Raw genomic sequence first — 24,475 nt, forward strand, 5'->3', positions numbered from 1 at the left:
AGGAAAAAACAAAAACAAAACAGGAAGAAGACCAGACAAAACACAGAGTGAAGTAGAAGGACAGAGGCACGATGAGAGAGGGTGATGTTAGAATTCTCAAGTAAAACCTATAAACAGAGTAAGATAATGGGTTTGGATGTGTTTGAAAACGAATAACTTTAAGGAGCCAAATGGTTGGTTTGGTCCCAACAGTCTTTGAGAGGACACTTTATCTTCCCTACTTCAAAATTACTTCACAATGATATTCAAACACTTTTTTAACAAGAGTCAAGGTGGATCGTGCCCCCCCCCCCCCCCGCAACTTATTATACCAAGTTCTTTGCTGCCAGACCTATGATATTCAGCCATTTAGATTCCTCTGAGGCAACTTTTAGAAATTTAGCAAGTCCAGTGACAGGTTCTAGAAGGCTGTGCCATTAAACTCATATTTTTCAGGATCCACATATTTAGCTACAACTGGGGGAAGGCACATAGCCTCCAAAAAATTCTGAAAATGTCTGTCTGATCCCTAATGCTGGTAAATCTCCGGGCTCAGTCCTTTTATTCTCTTTTGCTCTGTAAAAGGGCTTCATAAGCCTTCTCTGAACCAAAAGCTAAGTTCATATTCTAGAGCTCACAAGGATATTTCAGAGTCAGCCCTGGCTTTCTTGCTCACATTCCACACCCCACTTGGTAGAACACTCTGCTGCCTCTGGCTTCAGAGTACAGCTAGAACAGCTGATCTCACCTCCCCCATGTAGACTTCTTGCTGTCCTTTGCTTGGATGGCTGCCACAGCTCCCAGTTGGTTCCTTGACTTTGAGATCCCATTCTCAGAACACCAGGCCAAGAAGTCTTTACAGGTTATAACGGTATTCCATTCCTTTACTTAGAATCATCCAGTGGCTCTCTATTTCAGCAGACAAAAAAAAAAGCTAGAATTCTTTGAGGAGCCTGAAATGATGTGGTGGACACAGTAACGAACTGCTCAGATGAGTTCGGAATAACTTTTTCACCAGCTAACTGTAAATGCTGCAGGCAGACAGATCACAGCCACCACCATCCTCAAAACAGTCTTCCCAGGACAGATACAGGAACATATAAAGACCCAAATGCCTTACTCAAATCAGAAATACCCTGAAACAGGCCAAAGTCTAGTACTGAATGGATCAGCTAGACTGGCCTTTATTCTCTTCTTCAGTTCTCCATCGCAACCATACAGCTTAACCAATGACCACACAGTGTAACCAATGGCTGCACAACTTAACCAATGGCTGTACAACCTAACTAAGGACTACGTGTGGTATTTACTCCCCGAACCTGTATTTGGAGATCCTAGGCCATGGCACAGGACCTCCATAATCTACTTGCTGGTGTTTCTCTTACTTCAGACCTCACCAGTCTCTGTCTGCTCCTTTACCACACCCACCACAGGTGTACCTTCCACCACAGCCTTCTGTGATGTCTCCTCCCATGGGTAGAAAGTCTAGGGACAGTGTTAAGAGGAATAGGTCTCATTTTTAAATGTATTTGTTATTCTTTCTGAGTATCTATTCCTTTTGAAGAACTCACCTCAGTTGTTTAAAGTGTTTGAAAGTTACTTTTTTCAGTGCTTAAAGACAGTACTGGAATTATAAATGCAGATTCTGTGCTCAAACAGACCTGGGTTTGACTGTCTCTATATTTAACCCCACAGATGTGTAACCTGGGCCTTTGTTCTTATCTGTGAAGAGAAAAAAATGATATCACTGTCCTGTGCACGCTGAACACTAAATCAACATGAGGACAAATAGCCATGCAAATAGAAAACTGATGAGGTATGATCCTTATAAAAACCCATGCACCAAGAGTTATACTGAAGTGTGCCTACATTCTAACTTACAGTGCAGGGTCCAGGAGATAATTGCAGATGTGTTGGACCATGACAATGTTCAGAAAGTGCTAACCCCGGAGGAGCAAGTATCACCAAAGGCACATAACAGTCTAGCTGAGGACACTGCAGTGTGTTGCCAGCAACACAGTTCAGGCAGTCACATGGCATAAAGGCCTAATTCTTTACTCTTTTCACACTGACTTTAATTACTTTAAACCTTATTCTAATTTCTAAGGGCCACATGAAAAAAATCTGAGATGATTTTGAGAGGACCAAGTAGACACCATAATAGGTTGCTCAGTCTTCTCTCAGATATCAGGCCTCAATTTCAGTTTCCTGAGACTGAACAAGGAGTTACTGAAAGAGCCACAAACAAGTACAAACAATCTCCAACACTTCCCCCTTACCCCCCAAGAACAGGAGGAGGAGGCCTGCCTGGTACATGGAATACCAGGTCAGGCCAGGCCTGAGCCACAGTCAGCAAGCTCAAGGTGATAATCAAATAAGGACAAAGCCTGGGACTTGTCCAGGCCTGCTCAAAAAACAGAATGGTTGTAAACCTGACCACCCATCAGCCCTAGCCAATTAGAACGTACTAAAATGATTGCCACTTGCTTAAGCCAATCATAGCTAAAGTGACCTAACTGCCCTAGGATCTCCCCTTAGCTATGCTTAAAAGGAGCCTTGAGCTTTTCTCAGGGTCTGCGCCATTTTGCCTTTGTGTGGGATGGTCATCCCCAGTATACTGGAATCTTTCTCAAGATAATAAACACTCTTGCTGATGGCATACATGGATGATGGTCTTTTGTAGGACTTCTCCAGGACCCTAACAACTTCAAATATCTAGGTATATCTGTTAAACCATGTCTACTTATTTGAGATAAGGAAGCTAAATCTTTTTATGTACTTCTAACCCAATGTTCTTATAATTATTTCCATTTCTGTGAAAAAAAATGAATTTTACTTTGCTTACAAAAACAAGTACTAATCTCAGGTATTCTTTTTTTTTCGATTGGATTTTTTTTATTATTATTTTACAACACCATTCAGTTCAACATAATAGCCACAGATTCCCCTGTTCTCCCCCTCTCGCCCCCCCTCCCCCCAGCCCACCCCCCGTTCCCACCTCCTCCAGATCAAGGTCTCCCCCGCGGACCGGGGTCGACCTGGTAGACTCAGTCCAGGCAGGTCCATTCCCCCCCTCCCAGACCGAGCCAAGTGTCCCTGCATAAGTCCCAGGATTCAAATAGCCAACTCATGCAACGAGCCCAGGACCCGGCACCAATGCACAGCTGCCTCCCAAACAGATCAAGCCAAATGACTGTCTCACGCATTCAGGGGGCCTGATCCAGTTGGGGGCCCCTCAGCCTTTGGTTCATAGATCCTGTGCTTCCATTCATTTATTTGTCCGGGTGCTTTATCCAACCTTGGCTTCAACAATTCTCGCTCATATAAACCCTCTTCTTTCTCACTAATTAGACTCCCAGTGCTCCACCAGGGGCCCAGCCGTGGATGTCTGCATTCAGATTCCTCAGAATCTCAGGTATTCTTATGCTCTTTCCACTCATATAAACAGAGGGAAATGTTCCACATGCTTGGTTGATTCAGTAGTTATGCTAGAGGTCCAAACTGCCAAGCAGAAATGACAGCCACCCTCTAAACTGGCATTGGTGGGAACCACAGACACCTAGCACTGACCATTACATCATATATTTGCCTTTTTAAATTTATTTTTCAAATTTACTATAGCCAGTTTCTTGATCTCTAAAGATAAAACCTTTTAAGCCTATATTTTAAAGTATTAACAATATGGATGGATGTGGTGGTTACACACCTAGAGTGCTAGCACTCGGGATGTTGAGGTAAGACCACCTCAAGTTCAAGGCCAATCTAAAATACATTCTCAAAAAGAAATTAAATTAATAACATTCAGTTAGAGATATCATTATTGAAAATTACCATTTTGCTCTGATGACACAGCATGGTGTTACAGAAAGTTTGTTACCATGTAATTAGAGTACCGAGCAGACAGACTTGGGAACAAATTATCCTAATCTTACAAATGCACCTACTGTGTGTGTAAAAATTCTTGCTTAAAATAAGACAAGTTTAGAGTTAATTTTTATTCTTACAGTGGTGTATGTGCATGTGTGTGTGTGTGTGTGTGTGTGTGTGTGTGTTCTTTAAAGTAATGATCTACTAGAAACTACCTTGGCATGCCCATGTCCTAATTCACAGACAATATGCACTATGCACTCCTCCGATTTTTCTTCATAGCTTTGTACAACTTAATATTCAGGCTAGGGAAACTAGAAATTTCCTCCAGATCAAACAGTTCCTTAAATCTATCTACAAATTTATTTTCTTTCTCCAGCCTGAATCTCATGGCCCAGAGGATGATGGTAGTTTCTCTGCAGAGATGGTCAAAGGTCATGAGAAGCTCCTCCAGGAAAGGATGGGCATAGACAACATCTGCTGCCAGGATGTAGTCGAAGTTATTGGAAGACCTGGGGAAGTTCCTGTCTAATGCTACTCCCCAGCAGAGCTCTTTAACCTGGGGCAAATGCTTGCATTTCATTTTGGTGTTTTTGGAAATATTATATTGCAGGTTTCCAAGTAATTCAGGCAAATCTGTAGCAGTCACTCGAGCACCTATGAAAAAAGAATGGTAGGAAAAGCTCTTATAATAAGATCAGTCAGGTTTCAACCAACATGCACTCAGATTCTTCACAACTGCTAGACCCAAAGAAAAGACTAGGCAACACAGTGATTTTCAGAATGGACACTAATATACTTTTCTTCCCCCTCCTTTTAAAAAAGAACAAAACAGAATCTTGTGGTATTTCTATATCCTGCTGACCTCCTGGGTTTTTGTCTAATTCATCATTGTTGTTCTCTATTTAGGAGAAAAAATGACCACAAGGAAAAAAAAACACCTCATTGCAATGATCCAAGATCAATAATGAAGACTAAACTTTCCAAAAAGAGTCCTAAGTGTCTGCATGTTTTGAATTTGGTGAATAACATAGATTAGCAACAAACTACCAATACCATACTGGCTAGCTTTCTGTCAACTTAACACAGATGTTTCCTTCAAACTATTCTGTGGCCAAGTCTGTAGGGGCATTTTCTTGACTAATGATTGATATAGGAGGGCCCAGCTCACTGCAGATAGAGCAAGTGGTCCTTAGTTATATAAGAAAGCAGGCTGAGCAAACCATGACAACCAAGCCAATAAGCAGCACTCCTCCATGGCCTCTGTATCAGTTTCTGACTCCAGTTTCCTGCCTGGAGTTCCTGCCTTTATTTCCCTTAATGATAAAATGTGACCTGAGAGTTGTAGATGAAATAAACCCTTTCCTCACCACGTTGTTTTTGGTCCTATCATAGTAACAGGAGGACAAGTACCACAAAGAAGCTCCTGGATTTCACCACTGTAATCAAGATAAGCAAGTCTAGGTAGAGAAATGACCCAGGACTTACAGGCAGATCACCCATTAATAAATACCATTGGAATACAATACCAGATGGCATATAAAGAACTGTGGCTACTACAGAAGTCCATACAAAGACACATGAAAAGATGCATAAGTGAACAAAGTGGAATATTCCAATACTCTTTGTCTGAAGATATGGTATTCTATTAGCCATCCTTCCATCAAGAGTTGGCTGAAGCACAGGATTTATCCCATGCAGAAAATAGAAGATTGTACTATAAGACATCTGAAGGAAGGGGCCTGCATCATGGTATTAAGAAATAACCTGATTCTTCCAACCCTGAAAAAAAGTTGATTTGCACTTTTATTTTTCTCCAACCCAAGAATAAACATGATCATCAAGGGGCAGAACAGAAAGAAAGAATTCTGAGCCTTATATGTAGGACCAAATGAGAATGGAAATGAAAAAGCAAATCCAGGGACAAACCCCTAAAAATCAAAGTTAAGGTGTGAGTTTCATGTCACTTCTAATACCCCTTCCCTATTTTAACAGATGCATGTTCACAAAAGTATAGGACTCCAAAACCCCCAAAGGAATCTAACAAGATGAATAATTTCACCTCCTACCTAGGCTTGTAAGCTCTCATTCCACAGGAAGATTTAAAACTACTTAAATGGAAAATTTTGGAAAGAAACCAGCAAAGCAATATTATTATTGGTAGAATTCCTTGATGAAGTCTGTTTTAAACAATTAAGGAGGGGCTGTGAGATGGCTCAGCAATTAAGAACACCTTAACTGCTCTTACAGAGGACCTAAGATTAATTCCCAACAACTACATGGTGGCTCACAACCATAGATGGTGGGATCTGATGCCCTCTTCTAGCATAAAGTCGTACATGCAGATAGAACACTCAGATAAATAAAGTAAATAAATAAATCTTAAAAAATAATTAAGGAGTTACATATAAGCCCAGGTCATAATACACTGGAAAGCAAAAATAACTAATGATATTTGGTCATTAGTTTCCTGACCAACTACATAATTCAATAAAAAAAATACTTCCTTACCAAGTAAACTTGCCACAATGGAGACAAGCCCTGTCCCAGCTCCAATTTCAATCACATTTTTATCAACCATGTTATATTGCTTGGCATGTGTTTCCAGGAAATAGCATAGAACAAGGGCCTATGGAAATTGAGAGGAAAGGGTGTTTAAAGTATTAATAGTTAAAATCAAACCCTATAAGGTAAATATGCCATAGATATTATGATCTGTACATGTGCACATCTGTAAATGGGGGTGTTCATATACATAATTCCAGAAAAATTATGATAGAAGTACATCCTCTCATAGGTTTAACATTTTGGCTAGCTAGAGAAAGTCCTTGTTGAAAAGAAAGACAGAAATGAGCGACAATACAGAGTGTAGTTGTTTAAATTTTACCTTATTCAAACTTCTAACAATACCAGATGATTCCAAGTAAAGTGTGAAGTTGGGGTGGGGAGTAGTGGTGGTCTGCCACCCTCCCTGAAATAACGGGTAAAGGAGTGGGGCCTTTGAGTATCCTGCTTGTGGGTTTCAAATAGACATCCTTTATGCTTGCTTAATTCAGAGTCAATAAAATGGGGAGTGAAAACATTTACTCTTTTCAACTCTCATAGTCATAAAAATTGAAGGCATTCACATCTTTATTTAGGCACAAATGTCAATAAAGTCAGAAACAAATTTAATTGTTGAAAACAATTTCCCATTGCATAATGTCTAACTTGAGTGTTGTCTGAAATCACAAAATAGAATCGTGTAAGCTGTTGCCTTCATCCAAGTAGAATATAACAATGAATAAAACTGGAGAGTAATTGGGTGCAGCAAATTTTTAATAAATTATACCGATGGCCAGACAACAGCACCGTAACAATCTTTGGCTTCAGTAATCCGAATTTCATGACCAGCAAAGTGAAAGCCTTCCCAAGAAATAGTTGTTATCAGAGTCGGAATAAAACTTCTTGCCATGATCTCTGCGACCACCTGCCTGTCATCATCAACTTCTCTGATCTCTGCAAGGAAAACAAACAAACAAACAAACAAACAAAAAACGCTACTGGTTTTAATCATGCTAAATGAAATAAGCCAGGACCACAAGGTAAATATTGCATGCTTTTCCTCATGTGAGGAATCTAGATTTAAGATTTAATCAAGATTTCCTAGATTGTTAGATATGAAAGTAGAAGGGAGGCTGTGTGAAAGGAGGATGGACTAATGGAAGAGGAAAAGAAGAATGAAAATAAAGCCAAATATTTTATGCTATATTCTATATGTGGACTCTGGATATGGGACTGCTTGGGAATATGAAAGGAAACAAGTGTGGAGAAGGGAGCCAAGGAAAGGTGATATGGAAAGATATGAGTTGAATACGGTGCAGGCAAGAGAATATCAAAAAGGAACTCATTATTTTGCATGCTTACAGAAAGTAATAAAAAATATATTTTAAGTCCTAAAAACAGAAAAACCTGATGGAAAAACAGCCCTGAATATTCATTGACTTTAGATGAAATAAAGTAGCAAACTATTTAAAAATACTTCATAGGGACAAGATGGTTCAGTGGGTAAAGGAGCTTGCTGCCAAACTGAGGACCCAAATTTAGTCTCTAGACTGCATATGGTAAAAGGAAAGAGCTGACTCCCCCAAGTTGTCCTCTGACCTTCATTCCACACCTAGACTGTGGCATACTCATTTCACTCCTACCCTCACTTTAAAAAATGTAAGAACAGAAGTATTTCATAGTTTAACTTAACTCTTCATATGTCAGGCCTTCACCATCTCTTTGATGTTTACTGAAGTTGATACCACCACCATCTATTTCTGCAACACTAAATGAAGCACAAAATAATTGATATGGCTTTTAAAAACAAGTCTGGATGGCCATCACTGGGTTCGACTTGGTTAAAATAAAGATTGGTGGGAGTATAAGATCTTGATTCTATAGCAACTTCACAATACAACTCCAAGTATCTTGGTAATGTATAGTAACCTATACTTTATGACCTCTGGTTATTCATAAAAACAAGGAAACCTGCCGGGCGTTGGTGGCGCACGCCTTTAATCCCAGCACTCGGGAGGCAGAGGCAGGCGGATCTCTGTGAGTTCGAGGCCAGCCTGGGCTACCAAGTGAGCTCCAGGAAAGGCGCAAAGCTACACAGAGAAACCCTGTCTCAAAAAACCAAAAAAAAAAAAAAAAAAAAAAAAACAAGGAAACCTAGCCGGGCGGTGGTGGCGCACGCCTTTAATCCCAGCACTCGGGAGGCAGAGGCAGGCGGATCTCTGTGAGTTCGAGGCCAGCCTGGGCTACCAAGTGAGCTCCAGGAAAGGCGCAAAGCTACACAGAGAAACCCTGTCTCGAAAAACCAAAAAACAAAAAAAAACAAAAAAAAAACAAGGATACTTAATTCTACTCAATAATATACTCCTGCACTCTGTTTATAGTCACGTGTCTTTATGTTGTTATTTTGGTACTAGACATAACATCATAACATCAACCACCCCACTCTCCTTCTCCTACAAACATTGGTCCTTAGAGATGCAGAGAAAGCAGAAAGATGAACAATGGGTATTCTTCAGGAAGAGCAGTGCCCTTCAAAACATTTATCTGAAACTCTCCTTAAGCAGCCGTAAGCATTTGCATTCAGGAACCAAATGATACTGGTAATATGTTTTGTTTGAACTCTAACTTTCACCTCACTATATGCTCTTGGTATGCTGAGACTGACAGGGTGATGGTATCTATCAACATGTGCTGCAGAAATTCTTTAGGAAAAAGCAGACATTAATTGCTTCCTTGACGTTTAGCCGAATAGCTCCTCTTGGGCATCCTTGCCTACTCCTCATAAAGATAGCACTCCTTTGACAAGTCACCTAAGACACTAGGGATCAATAAATGGTAGAGTATACCAAACCCCAGGAGAGTCCCTAAGAGCTCCAATCTTTGATATAAAAGCTTTACTTGTGAATATTTGCTGGTAGAGTCTGATGTATCTGACTTTGCATGTTATTGTAATTTTAAAGATTAGTTTGACCATATCTGTGTCTAACAAGTGGGTGACGGCAAATGTGTCTCTGACTTTTCACTGTCTTTCTGAATAAACAGAGCAGATAATTTCTTTTTGATAGTGACAATTTTATTTCCATAATAGAATGAAATTTCAACAACACAAATGAATGTTCTATTATAATTGAAAATCAAACTCCCAAGATAAAGTACCTTCAAAGACAGTTTATAATAAACAACTACAACCACTCCTGATTGCTTAAAGACTCTAAGAGAGTCTATCCATCATATATGGCAATTTAAAATATGGACTAGGGAAATAGAACAGCGAATAAAGTGCTTGCTGCAAAAGCATGAGGAGCACATGCAATCTTAATGCTAAGAAATAGAGACAGAGGATCCCTAGAGCACACTGGCTAGCCAGAATAGCAAAGTCATTAAAAAATAATGAAGAAATTGTTTTGCAATTATGTTGCTCTCCTGGGTTTATCGATTTCAAAACTTTTCATACAAAATAGTCAGTGTCATTTTGCAGCTACTAATATTTGCTGATAGGGATTTAAAATCTACCAGGTGTTCTTGTTCTCCTGAGAACAAAAGTGATTTCAAGTGTGAAGTGAAAATTAGCAAAATTTTGCCACATTTCTTTCAATAATGCTTTCCTTGAGAAGAATTCAGCAGTGAATCATTTCTGTTGCTGGACTCGGAAGCAAAGGTCTGTCTATATTCTTTTTTCTATCTTTAGGGTCAACAGGAGATATAAAATGTGAAAAGATCACAGCAGAGAGAGGGAGGGAGAGAGGGAGAGAGGGAGAGAGGGAGAGAGGGAGAGAAAGAGAGAGAGAGAGAGAGAGAGAGAGAGAGAGAGAGAGAGAGAGAGAGAGAGAGAGACTGAGACTATCTGACTTTAAAAGCTGACAAGAGAATTCAAGCTTCCATTTGAGGGCTGTCATGAAAACCTGTCAGCAAAATTTAAACTACAAACCACCCCACTAAGTGAAGGAAACTGTCCTTCAATTGAATCTTCTATTCAAAGAAGAATGGTAAGTGCTTTTGAGGAATACCTGCAGATTTTTTGAAAAAGTGTTAAAGATATTTTCAGATTCATAAACTGTCACAGGCTAGCATAAAAGATATGGTTCTGAACACTTTGGCAGCTCAAAATCTTGGGTTTTTGTTTTTGTTTTTTGAAATTGACTTCTGAGAAGATTCCACAAATATTTCCAGTCTCTTGGTCTGCTTAGTTTCAATCAGACAGTCCAAACAATACTATATTTTATATTTTTAAAGGAGAAAAAATCTTTTCTTATTGGGATTGTTCAAGATACAAGTGGAAAACAAAAAGACAATGGAAATTGTTGCACAGAGAAATTGATATTTGGATCAAAAAGGGGAAGATGCTAAATAAACATCAATGAAATTTGGTGATTATTACCAAAAAAAAAAAAGGCATTTCTGAAGTACCCTAGTGTACCCTGGTGGGTTGGCTGAATCAAGAGAAGCATCCTAAAAAAAGTGACATTTGCAATCAGAGAATCCTTGTACAAGATTGGTCTAACACTGAGGATCAGGCTTGGGTGCGGTGCTGCAGTCGAAAGCAATATATTTGCTATACTAGCTGGAAACATACAATGATAACATGAGACTTAGCCATTAATACATACTGAAGGTTTAAAAAAGCAACCTGAATAAATATGTGCTAAATAAACCAATTTTCCACATGTCAGATAAAAAGAACTTAAATTTACCAATCCAATCCACCTCAGATGTCTCCAAAACTTCAGTTTGGATGTCACTATTCAATGACAATTGCTGTCCCCAATGGGTGACATACACCACTTCATAAGCACAGGCTTCCTAGTTGGCTTCTCTGCTATGGCTGCTGCCTTTATCCAGGCTCTTACTTCCTTCTCTAGCAGTCAACTTTTGCTCAAGGAATCCTGTTATCAGCCCACTTTGTTTGATCTATATTGCAGCTGACACAATTGACAGGTCTTCCTACCCTCTATCCATCTCCCTCTACTCCCATGTGAGCTCTTATGATGTGATCTAAAACCTTTCCCATTTCTGTTTCTTTCTTCATTCCCCACCACAACCATTTATCCTAAATAAATCCAAAGCAATAGGTTTGGGAACCACAATACACTGGGATCATGGAATATTGGGTGGGGATGTGGAGTTTGCTCCACAACTGAAGATTCTGAGGAACTGCTATCTTACAACACTCTGCTAAATATACTAGCAGCTTTCTGGGCTGTGGCAGGGGGCAGGCAACACGATGTATTTAGAATAATTAAGATAAATGAAGCTTTAGAGAAGTTAGATTACTAGACATTTACAGGGAGGAATTTTTAGCCCTCATCCTAGTTCTACTTTCAATCTGTGTATAAATAAGTGGCATCTTATAATTCTCAGATGTTCCTGCAAGTACTGAAATATGAGGACTGAACTATGGTCTTATTCCATCTTTTCCAAGCCCACAATACTAAGTGTAAAAGGACAGGACAGATAAAGATCCTTCAGTACTTGAGAACCCAGTGTTCTTCTACTTGGTGGAAGCCTTGCCAACAAAACATCATCTGGCTTGGCTACAGCAGCACACACTTCATCTCCTTAGCACTCTGCATCTAAACGTACTTTTGCATTTGTAATTAGCTACACAGATGATTGTGGGGTGTGTCTGCTCCTATTGTAGAATATTTTAACATTTGCTCTATCTCAAACTCATTTTGAACTACCCCCACTTCAGTTGTAATTTGCCAAATCATCATGTGCACATCTGAAACCAAGAATTGTTACTAATGGCTATGAAAATGACATAATTCTATTTATATAACACAGAAATTACATCTGCATTCAAATTATATGAAGAGCTAGGTTCTCTATGAGATTATAACCTAAACCTCTAGGTTTGCAAAGCATTGGCATTTAATTTAGGTAGGCTGCACCCAACTCTGTCTGTTTGCAAATATGCTCACCTAGGTAGGAACCACCTGTTAAGCCTGGTGTGGCCCAAAGAAAAAAGTTATTTGAAAACATCTACAGTATATATAAAGAAGAGGGACAGAAAGAAAATGGAAGATAATTTCATCTGTGTTAAAATACTCCACAAAAATGCAATTTTTCTAGTCTATGTAAGAATTAATACTTTTGTCTCAATGAAGATCATTATATTTAGTAACCTATGAAAAGCCATATGTCAAGAAAGACTGAAAAGGTAGGCCAGTTTCAAATACTCAAGTTTAAATTCTTACCTCTAGGAGCCAAATTACATTATGTATTTTTGCATCAAATCAATATCAAGATGATAAATACATGTTGGAGATACTTTGTAGCCTAAATTCATCTTTCATCCAAACATCATCAAAATATTTAGTTTTTATATAGAACTATTTTGCTCTCTCTCAAACTTTTAACAAATAATCACAATATGCTTGTCGTATAGCATCTATTTTAAAATGTCAATTTTTGCAGATGAAAGAAAAACTCTAAAATCTTTTTATGTCTTCTATAGATTATTATTGTCAGTCAAAATTATCCCTAATATATCATCAGGACCATTGGTGTTTAACAATATTCATTGAACATTACTGAAGGTATTTTTAGGTTAGCAAACATAAGCCAAGATATAACATGCAATTAATAAACCCTAGTTCCCTTTAAGGTATTAATAAAGACTACAAAAGTAAGGTTTTAGATTCTATTAATGGTTTCTCTACATTGAATTCGTCAAATTAAAAGAACAAAATTATTTACCTTTTTGAGATCCTGAATCCATCAGCTGCTGAATTAATTAATTGATGTTTTCTTGATCATTTGCTGAACAATAAGCACATAATTCACTAAAATATCAAATGCCAGTAATTGATTCAAAATGTGTAGTAATGTACTTATACTTATGTAGCAGTTTAACTTCTGATGTAGTTGAGAATTTTGTAGTAAAACATCATATTATAGCATGATTTAAGAGAGGTCATAAACACTACTTAGTATCCATCAGAATCAGAGCAATGGCTTCATGATCAGAAACCAAATACTGTTATAGTAAAAGTTATCCTCAGCAGAGATGACCTCAGCCATCACAAGGAAAGATGTAACTGCCATATTGACTAGAAAGATATCAATTCTAAATAAGTACTTTCAACATTAGGAAGATATAGGTTGGTTCAGTACAGTGCAAACCATGATATTAACTGAAAATAAATCTATCAATGAGTGCATAATCTATTCATTCCCACTAATGTAACATTAACAAATTAAAATGCCAACTAACTGAACCATCAGGTGGTGTTTCGGGTAAGCTTCTACCTTTATGAGTCCACATCACCCCAGTTTACAACAAGCCCAAGTATTGTATGCCATTCACTTAGAGCAGGTAAACAGAATGGCTTAAATGGGCTGTTGGTCTCTGAAAACAATTAGCTATATCTACTTCTCAGTTTGACTTCACATGACAAACAATCCCAGTATTTCCATGAACTAATACAACACTCCTTTCTTCCAAAGATCTCAAGTAATTTTCCCAGCTACCATCTTTTTCTTTGTAGCATGCCTCTGTAAGTTAGAAACCAATTTCCCTACAGTTACACACAATAAAAAAACAAATTTAAAGAAAATCATGATCACACAGCTAAAAGAATAGCAAGACATTTCCCCCCAAGTTTTCCATTTCTCTCATTAAAGGAGTATTTATTATACCTGTCTGCCTGGAGTATTTTGGTCAATGGTAAGGCTGGACATACCTAAAAGTGTTAGCTGAGTTTACAGAAGGTGAAATAGTACCATCCACAAGTTGTGATTTGCTGCTGAAGCCTCTGGTAATGCCTGCAAGGCTGTCTCCAGAGCTAGTCATTCGCTACTGTATACCCTGGCAACAAGTCCAAGCAGAAGGGATTAGGGTCTGACAGCTGCAGCTTTTGTGCCTCTGGTTGCACAGCAGTGACGTTGCAAAGCCCAGAAAGCAAAGGCTGAGGAAAAGTAGGAATGTTCCATGACTGCCTGGGAACACAGCTAGATCGTGAATACACACCACTCCTACAGTGAGACTGTAGGCTACACAAGAGGAAGCAAACTAAGTTTTCAATTCTGATGCCAAGAGTTATTCTAAGACTCTGTGGCTATGATAGAAATAGAGACCATGCAGTTTTTATGTCACTGGATATGAAAACATATTTTAAATCTAACAACTACACCAGCATGTATGTAGCACTGTTCTGTACCCAAGAATCAAATGACCACTATTCCTTCTCACTGAGGCTGAATGAGCAGGCTGGGTTATGGTTCTCTGAGCATCTACACACCAGCATATCTACACACCTCAGGGCACACATAAATTCTCTTTCCCTGCTAATACTAGTTTTAATGTCACAGGAAGAATCAAAGCCAAGCAAGACTGCACACTCAGGAATGTGAGTACAACATCTAAGAAATACTTCTATACCATGATGTACACAGAGTTGAACTGAGACCATTTCATGTACAGGACAGGTCTAGGCATCACAAAGTCCAGTTTTCATTATTCATGGCAATAACTGCTTATGACTTGGGGCCATCTACTTACTATATTTCTTAGCTTATCTCATTTATAAAACAGGGATATAAAAAGTACATGGTATGTACTTGGAGAATAAGTATTATAGGTAAAACATTCCTGGAATTCCAAAACCCTGAAGAATTCACACTGCTATGCAAAGGCAGTTAATTTTTCTCAGAGGACACACTCCCTTTTTGACTGTTTAAAACAAGAATGAATAATGACTTGATAAGTAAAAACTATTTACTTCTTTCAGGGAGTTATTTGAAAGATCATGAAATCCCCAGTGCTAGATTTACAAGATGCAGAACTCACAAATCAATTATGTTAACCAACATGACAATAATCATTTGTTACACTGAAGAGTACATGGAGACTGATGCCTCCGGCTGTGCCTTACAGGATTCTGTCTCTATTAAGAAAGCAAACGTTAAACACATATACAGCTATACTCTCACCCACACAGATGCACACACTTCTGCTTCATGATATCACAGAGCTATCAAAGCAGCCAAGAATTCTAGGTATTACTGATTATTGGTTGTTAAAATTTGGATATGTGTTCTTTCACAGACTCATGTTTGAACACTTGGCCCCCAGCTGTTTGAAGAGGTTGTGGAACCTTTAAGAGGTGGGTCGCCAATGGAGAAAGTGGGTTGCTGACAGGTAGGACTTGAAGTTTCAGCCCAACCTGAATTCCAGCTTGCTCACTAGCCCAGATGTGAGCAAACTTGTCACCAGGTCTACCCTACCATGATAGACTGTATCTCCTCAAAATCTGTTAAAAGTAAATCCTTTTTGTAGCAGGTGAAACTGTTCAGCAATGACGATGACCAGGTCTTGCAGATGACCAGAGTTTAGCTCACAGTACCCACAGCCAACTATATCTCCTGTTCCGGTGCCCTCTAATGGCTTCCTTGGGCTCCTGCACTCACATAAACTCACAAGTCAAACATACATACCAATAAATTAAATATGTCCTCCTGCTTCCTTTAAGCATTTACCAAAGCAGTAAGAAACATTAAATCCTACTCTGGTGAAACAAAAAGGCTGAGAAACCAGAAAAAGGACCACACACAAGAACCCCAGACAACTCGGGGCAACCTCACAGAACTGGAGAGACAAAGTAACATTTTGGGCTGGCAAAGAAGCCAGGAACTGAAAGCCCAAAAGAATGAGTGGCCATAGAAGTCCTCAGTGTTGACTTTACACTCAGAGTTTGCTAACTAAACTGTTTCAGGGAACATGGCTTATTGCTGAAGCAAAAGGAGACAAAAAACAAAAATTAGAAGAAAAACACCCAAGCCTCCCCTGTGTTCTCCTGAAAGCCATTTCCTAGGAATGAGGGGGAAAACAGAAGCACAAGTGTTAGCAAGATTACAAACGAGACCTGAACCATGGAATAGTCACCTCAGCACAGCTGCTTCTTGACAGACCTTATGGACAGAGAGGCAAAAAAATTTCTCCAGTTTTTCACACACAGTCCAGCTGCCAAAGTTCACCAGGCAAACTAAGAAACAGCATGAACTCATAGGTGACCGAAACATAGACTTTAAAAGAACTGTTTAAGATGATACAAATAAAGAACTGAATATATTGCTTTCACAGCAAAATGCAGATAAAGCTAAAGAAAAAAATAAATGAGCTGAAGGCTTACTTTATAAAGTACACGATGGTCATAATCCTAACTGAACTACAGATATGCCAATTCATTCTGAATAATAAATTGCTTTTGCTATTATCTCAAACATATGAATTTATTTCATAAGGAAAAAAGAACCCTTGAAATTTTTTAGTATTAGCTTGCTAAGACCATACAATGTTCCTCCATGATCCAGGCATAAGGCACTCTCCTATCTGCCTTGGAACAACACTGAGACACAGAGAATCACGAGTTGCTGGAACTGCCAGACTGTGGACTGAAAAGTTAGGATATTTCTCTTCTCATCTAGGTCTGAGTCAGAGGGAATGCATATCGAGAGAGCACTCATTGATACAAACCCTTTCCTTTTCCTTAATGTGGTCTCAAAGCTTCAGACATGATAAGACAATAGGAACAATGATAAAGTAGAAAATGCCATACAAATTGTAGTACACTGTCCATTTTAGCATCCATGTTTTAAAACTATACACTTTGCCCCTCACTGTCATCAGGCCTGTTGTGGGGCTGCTGACTCTGGGAGGCATTCCAGAGCAGAGCAGCACCCAGGGTCTACAGCTCATGAGGATTTGAATCATCCAAAATACTTAAAACTATTTAAGTTGTGAACCTGTTACTAAAGAATATTTATAAAATAAAAGTACATCAAAAAGTAAGGAGTATTTATGAACATTGATTCATAGGTCTGTACTATTCTCTACACAGTAGCAATACTGACTGTATCTTCATTAAGGAACCATGCTGGGACTGTCCCAAGTGATCTACAAATGTGCATTTTAAAGTTTTATCTACAGGTAAAGGAACATGTCTATCCCTGTAATGGTGAACCAGATAAATTGGTCTTGCTACAGCTGTAACTATGCTACAGTTTGACCAAAACATATCATCTTTCAATTTTGTTTGTGGATAATAATAATATAGATGCTAAAATAGACATATTTTCTTTTTTTTTTTTTTTTTTTTTTTTTGGTTTTTCGAGACAGGGTTTCTCTGTGTAGCTTTGTGCCTTTCCTGGAGCTCACTTGGTAGGCCAGGCTGGCCTCGAACTCAGAGATCCGCCTGCCTCTGCCTCCCGAGTGCTGGGATTAAAGGCGTGCGCCACCAACGCCCGGCGGACATATTTTCATGTAAGGTTTTTCTGTTCTTTGATTTTTAATAAACTTTAGAAACCAAAAATAAAATAAAAATAAAAACCACACATTCAAAATGGAGATTGTACAAATAGATTTAATCTTATATTCTCAATACATTATAAACATTGTTCTTCCAAATCACTGGCTTTTAAAATTTGGATTTCCTTTTCCTTTTCCTCATACTCCTTAGCTTCCCTTTTTTCTTCTCAAATACAGGTCTAGCAGTCACTAGCACAGCCTTGGTTTTGTCACCATCGCTCTCACTGGAGCTGCTAGTGGACATATAACCATCCTTTCCGTGAGCATCTCTCACTACGTCAGGCAAATCCGAGCAGTTGACTTCTGACAACTCAGCTGTTCTTCTCCGTCGTGTGCACATCACAGATGAACCTTCTGCATCCTCACTTGAATCCCCAGGTGATTCTGAGAGGTGGGGGTCCCCCAAAAACCCGCCACTTCCTGAAGACCTCTTTCTTTGGGGGACTGATGTTTCTCTTGGGCTCATTAGGCTTCGTTTTTGGGTTTTACCTTTAGCCTTATCCAGGGCCTCAACCTCTTTGTCCAGCTCACTAGTTGCCTCTTCCCTTCCTTTCCTTAGCATACATGTTACAGCTCTGTTCAGCCTCTGGCTTTTTATGTGTTTGGCATCCTGTTTTTCCTGTTGAGCTAATCTAAAAAAGGAATCAATCCGTAGTTGGGTCTAAAATAAAATAAAACAATAAACCAGATTAGTGAGTAGTTTCTAGACCAAATCAATAAAGTTCAAATCTGATCACTCACACTGGATTACTAGTTTTGAGAATTCGGAATCATGACTTCCCATAATGCAGTTCTAGCTCTATTTTTTTTTTGTGGGGGGGAACAATTGTATCCTCTTCTTTGGCAGCAACAGAATTTCAGAGTCTATGTCTAAGTCATTCAATGCCCTTCTTTTAAGAGCATTATCATCATACAGTGCCTTCAAGGGACAAGTTCCCTGATGTATTAGGAGCCATTAAAAACCATGCAGGAAACAAGTCAAGCCTTTTGTTTAGCAAATCCACTGTTGAGAAGATACTCTTTTTTATTGTTGTTGTTTTGGTTTTTTGAGACAGAATTTTTTCTGTGTAACAGTCCTGGCTGTACTGGAACTTGCTTTGTAGACCAGGCTGGCCTGGAACTCACAGAGATCCACCTGCTTCTGCCTCCCTAGTGCTAGAATTAAAGGTGTGCACCACCATACCCTGCTGAGAAGATACTCTTAAACCTAGTGTGTATAACAGCATTATTCATAACTACCCGAAACTAAAGTCCCAAAAAGAAACAGAGCCAATGTGAACTCTTTTATGGAACATAAGCTGGTTCTCTAAAACTATAAAAAGCAATGCAATCCACAGAAGATGGAGTACGCTGATGAGCCAAGAGAAAGAGGAGACCCACTCTATCAAGGGGTATTTATGTAGAAGAACAAATTAACATGGGAAAGCAAGGAAAATAAATGCATGTCAACAACTATTAGGAAGGAGGTAGTAGTTTTAATCTACTATCTTTACTTTCTAATTTTAGAGAAAAAATGCATAATAGGAAGAGAAAATATATTATAATTGCATTTATCTGACATTAAGGAATAACCAGTCACTAGAAAATATTTTCAATCTTAGTGGGCTTCTACTTCTGGTAGTCAAAAGTCATCAGATAAACAGGAGGAACCCCTGGGAATAGTCTTAAAATAGTCTTAAAATGTACTGGATTTTTTTCCTAAATTACCCAAATTTAATGAGAATTGACTTCATTGTCTTAAAAACTGTAGTCTCATTTCTTTTTACATGTATGTTTTATGAGGGGCTTCTGAGATGGATGAAAGCTTATCTGATGTCAGCAGGACACACAGATAAGACAAGCATAAACACACATTTAGAAGAACTGAAGGCCACACAAAAGGGCATTTTCCTCCTAAAAAACCTCTTTTGCAGAAATGTTAATATAAAGACCAGACCTTAAGTTGTAACTTGAAATGTTAGTGTTTGAAGAAGCATGAATGATTAATGTTTTGGAGTGACTACTTCCTGGGCTTTTAAAAATTGAAGCTAGCTCCAGAGGAGTAATACATTTCATTTTAAACATCTTACTATGAAACCATTTATTAAACTAGAATATTTTCGAAGTCAGCATAAATAAGGACACTGCAGCACTAACTGTGATATTAAAAAATGGACTCAGGGCCCAATTTTGCCCTTCTGTTTTAGTCTATTCTTTCAGGTGTCATCATTTCAAACCTTCAGTTACTTGCCCTGAAATAAGAGTTAACTTAACATTAACAGCAACCATCCTACTAATTGCAGTCATCATGCTGAACATAAAGAAAATCCAGTTACCTGCTGGACATTCAGTTGCTTTAGTACTGGAAAAAGGGACTCATCTGTCTTCGTCCTGTTCCAGCCAAAATACCTCTGACAAAAAGTGCTGTAGTTAAGATTTACAGATTTTTTTTTAAAAGAAACTTAACAAGTAATAAACAAAAAAGATCTAAGAGTCAACCACTGATGCCATTCCCTGTATTCCCAGGAAAAATCATATTTATAAAGACTGAAGTGCTCAGATAAAAGGCTGGCAAAACAAGCCACTCTAACACGATCATTTTGCAGCATGTTCTAGTCACTCTCCTAAGGCAGAAGACATTTAAAAATTCATACTAGGACATCAAAGACTCATCACTACAAAGCATGGCTAACCTAGAATAAACACAAGGAGCAGATATCCTACATACTTGTTTAAGAAAATAAGTTGTGCTGGAGAGATGGCTCAGTGGTTAAGAGCACTGACTGCTCTTCCAGAGGATCTGAGTTCAAGTCCCAGCATCCACATGGCAGCTTACAACTGTGTGTAACTTCCAAGATCTGACAACTTCACACAGACATATAAGCAAGCAAAACAACAATGCAAATAATATATATATATATATATATTGCCAGGTGGTGATGGCACACACCTTTGATCCCAGTACTTGGGAAGCAGAGGCAGGCTGATCTCTGTGAGTTCGAGGGCAGCCTGGTCTATAGACTGAATTCCAGGACATGCTCTAAAGCTACACAGAGAAACCCTATCTCAAAAAAACAAAAACAAAAACAAAAAACAAAAAAAAAGAAATAAAGAAAATAAGTCATATCTGGGTTAAATCTCTTATAGGTATTGAAACCACCATCCAAATTATTATTTAAATGCATAGAATGGAAAGCCATTAATCTTCTATATTCTTTCAGAATAATTAATCTTAAACATGTGGTCATGTCATATATGCTGTAGCTCTTGTTTCAAGTTAAGATTCTTACTGAAGGATACTTGCCTCATATGCATGAAGCCAGCACGAAAGAAAGGGAGAGAGGGAGGGGAGGGGAGGGGAGGGGAGGGGAGGGAGGGGAGGGAGGGGAGGGCAGGGGAGGGCAGGGGAGGGCAGGGCAGGGCAGGGCAGGGCAGGGCAGGGCAGGGCAGGGAAGGGCAGGGAAGGGAAGGAAAGGAAAGGAAAGGAAAGAAGGAAAGGAAAGCCAAGCCTCAGTAAAACTAAAGAGGGAAAGAATTAATAGGGTCTCAGATAATGGAACACTGGAGAAAAAAATAAAACTAGTTTCCTGTCCCCTAAGTTTTAAACCCAACAAATCTGTGGCTTAATATTCCCATAAATTTTAAGAAAGGATATTCTCTAATCTTTTCAACATCAGGTTTGCCCCATAGAAACGATCCCCTGGAGTCATCCACCACAGGCCTAAGGTAGGCGTCTGCAACCGCAGGGTTAGGGAAGCCAGGTGTCAGCTGCAACTTCCGTAATTTTTTTTTTACTTTGGTGTCATGGGGATTGGCTGCAACCTTCTTGCTGTTTTGAGCTTCATGCCACCACTCTCTGTAAGATAACAGAAGCAATTACTTACAAAGCAGGGAGATATTACAGATGCCACACTGAAGGGAAAGATATAAATTTAAAGTTCTGAAATGTAATTTCAAGTCTGGATTCTAGCACAAATGTATGTGGTATGGACTACTAAGCTACAGGGTACAGACCTTACACTGTGTTAAATATTTCATGTGTCATGTCATTACCCTCACTTCTCAGAAGAGGAAATAACTCACACAGAAGTACCTTACTCAAGATTTCACAAGTGAGGCTGGACTGTCAGATAACAAACCCCCAGAATGCCCACTCAAACCACAGTAGCACAAAGCCACAACTCTCCAGGTCTCTTGTCAGTGAAATGAATTAAAAAGGGGAATCCAAAAAATGTCAAGAACAGAGACAGAACTGATTGGACTAAGAGGTGAGTCTGTCCTCATACCCGAACACCCCAGTCTCTAGGCTTTGGGCCCAGGGGCACAACCCTGTGCCCCTACACCACCACTCATTGCAGGATATGGCTCCATCAGAACCTACTATATCAGCAAGATCCAAACATCCCAACGCAGAAGAAACAGAAGAAATTAACCTTAAAAATGACATTAAGAAGATGATAGGGGTCCTTAAAGAGGAAATGAATAATTCCCTTAAAGAAATCAGGAAAAGACAAACAAAAAAATTGGAAGAAATCAGTAAATCCCTGGTGTTGAAAACACAATAGAGGAAATAGATCCATCAGTCAAAAAAAACCAATAAAGTCAGCAAAGTCATAACACAAAATGTTCAGAATTGAGACTTTATCTTGATGGATTTTCCCTGTGATAAATATGTAATGTCCTTCTTGATCTCTTTTGATTGATTTTTAGTTTGAAATCTATTTTATTAGATATTAGGATAGCTACACCAGCTTGCTTCTTAAGTCTATTTGACTGGAAAGTCTTTTCCCAGCCTTTCACTCTGAGGTAGTGTCTGAAATGTCTTTGAAGTTGAGATGTGTTTCTTGTATGCAGCAGAAGGATGTATCTTGTTTTCGTATCAATTCTGTTAGCCTGTTGTCTATTTATAGGTGAAATGAGACCATTGATATTAATGGATATTAATGACCAGTCAATGTTAATTCCTGTTATTTTTTGGTGGTAGTGTTGTGTGTTTCCCTTATTTGGTATTTGTTGGTGTGGGACTATCTATTGCCTATGTTTTCATGGGTGTATCTAACTTCATTAGGTTGGATTTTTCCTTCTAGTGTTTTCTGTAGGGCTGGACTTGTGGAAAGATATTGTTTAAATCTGGTTTTATCATGGAATATTTTGTTTATTCCATCTATGGTGATTGTGAGTTTTGCTGGGTATAATAGTCTGGGTTGGCATCCATGGTCTCTTAGTGTCTGCATAACGTCTGTCCAGGACCTTCTGGTTTTTAGTGTCTCCATTGAGAAGTCAGGTGTTATTCTTATGTTACTTGGCCTTTTTTCTTTGCAGCTCTTAAAAATTTTTTCTTTATTTTGTATGTTTAGTGGTTTGATTATTATGTGGAGAGGGGACCTTTTTTTTTTTTGGATCCAATCTATTTGGTGATCTGTCAGCTTCTTGCATATTTATAGGTATTTCCTTCTTTAGGTTGGGAAAGTTTTCTTCTATGATTTTGTTGAATATATTTTCTGTGTCTTTGAGTTGGTATTCTTCTCCTTCTTCTATTCCTATTATTTTTAGGTTTGATCTTTTCATGGTGTTCCAGATTTCTCCACAAAATTGGAAAATCTAAAAGAAATGGACAATTTTCTGGATAGGTACCACATACCAAAGTTAAACCAAGACCAGAAAAACTATTTAAATAGACCAATAACCCCTAAGGAAATAAAAACAGTCATTAAAAGTCTCCCAACCAAAAAAAACCCAGGGTCAGATGGTTTCAGTACAGAATTCTACACATTTTCAAAGAAGAGCTAATACCAATACTCTTCAAATTGTTTCACACAATAAAAACAGAAGGAACATTACCAAACTCTTTATGAGGCTACAGTTACCCTGATATCCAAACCACACAAAGATGCAACAAAGAAAGAAAATTACAAACCAATCTCCCTCATAAACGTTAATGCAAAAATACTCAATAAAATACTGGCTAACCAAATCCAAGAACACATCAAAAAAATTATCCACCATAACCAAGTAGGCTTCATCTCAGGGATACAAGGATGGTTCAACATATGAAAATCTGTCAATGTAATACACCATATAAGCAAACACTAGAAAAAAACCCACATGATCATCTCATTAGATGCTGAAAAGCCTTTGACAAAATCCAACACCACTTCATGATAAAGGTCTTGGAGAGATCAGGAATACAAGGAATATACCTAAACATAATAAAGGCAATTTACAGCAAGCCGACAGCCAACAACAAATTAAATGGAGAGAAACTCAAAGTGATTCCACTAAAATCAGGAACAAGACAAGGCTGTCCACTCTCTCCATATTTATTCAATATAGTACTTGAAGTTCTAGCTAGAGCAATAAGACAACAAAAGGAGATCAAGGGAATACAAGTTAGAAAGGAAGAAGTCAAACTTTCCCTATTTGCAGATATGACAGTATACATAAGTGGCCCCAAAAGTTCTACCAGGGACCTCCTACAGCTGATAAACACCTTCAGTAAAGTGGCAGGATACAACATTAACTCAAAAAAATAAGTAGCCCTCCTTTATACAAATGATAAATGGGCTGAGAAAGAAATCAGAGAAATAGCACCCTTTATAATAGCCACAAAAAATATAAAATACCTTGGGGTAACTCGAACTAAACAAGTGAAGGGCATGTATGATAAGAACTTTAAGTCTCTGAAGAAAGAAATTTAAGAAGATATCAGAAAATGGAAAGATCTCCCATGCTCATGGAATAGGTAGTATTAATATAGTAAAAATGGCAATCTTACCAAAAGCAATCTACAGATTCAAT

The 24,475-nt window shown here is 38.5% G+C and overlaps 2 protein-coding genes across 9 annotated transcripts in view; both read right to left on the minus strand.

The window, feature by feature from the left end:
• Positions 1-3,019: 3,019 nt before the first annotated feature.
• LOC102919261 (protein-lysine methyltransferase METTL21E) lies at positions 3,020-17,602 on the minus strand. Of its 5 annotated transcripts, none has more exons than XM_006996813.4 (5): positions 14,076-17,602; positions 13,090-13,152; positions 7,178-7,344; positions 6,358-6,475; positions 3,020-4,503 (listed from the first exon to the last, which is right to left on the minus strand). In XM_006996813.4, the coding sequence occupies exons 2-5, from the start codon at positions 13,109-13,111 to the stop codon at positions 4,100-4,102; spliced, it is 711 nt and encodes a 236-aa protein (XP_006996875.1). In that variant the 5' UTR covers positions 13,112-13,152; positions 14,076-17,602; the 3' UTR covers positions 3,020-4,099. The 5 variants fall into 5 exon arrangements, with proteins under 5 accessions (XP_006996875.1, XP_006996873.1, XP_006996874.1 ...); XM_006996811.4 differs by having other exon boundaries at positions 13,090-13,175; XM_006996812.4 differs by having other exon boundaries at positions 14,032-17,602.
• A 135-nt stretch (positions 17,603-17,737) lies between these two features.
• Positions 17,738-24,475, minus strand: part of Ercc5 (ERCC excision repair 5, endonuclease) — a 44,938-nt gene continuing 38,200 nt past the window's right edge. For all 4 annotated transcript variants that reach the window (XM_006996807.4, XM_042260436.2, XM_042260437.2 and 1 more), the window contains 3 exons: positions 21,333-21,533; positions 20,014-20,098; positions 17,738-18,359 (listed from right to left, as the gene is read on the minus strand). In XM_006996807.4, the coding sequence (XP_006996869.1) occupies positions 17,808-18,359; positions 20,014-20,098; positions 21,333-21,533 (838 nt within the window). In that variant the 3' untranslated portion in view covers positions 17,738-17,807. The remainder of the gene's footprint in view (positions 18,360-20,013; positions 20,099-21,332; positions 21,534-24,475) is intronic.

The sequence above is a fragment of the Peromyscus maniculatus genome, chromosome 13, assembly GCF_049852395.1.
Source record: "Peromyscus maniculatus bairdii isolate BWxNUB_F1_BW_parent chromosome 13, HU_Pman_BW_mat_3.1, whole genome shotgun sequence".
NCBI lineage: Eukaryota > Metazoa > Chordata > Mammalia > Rodentia > Cricetidae > Peromyscus > Peromyscus maniculatus.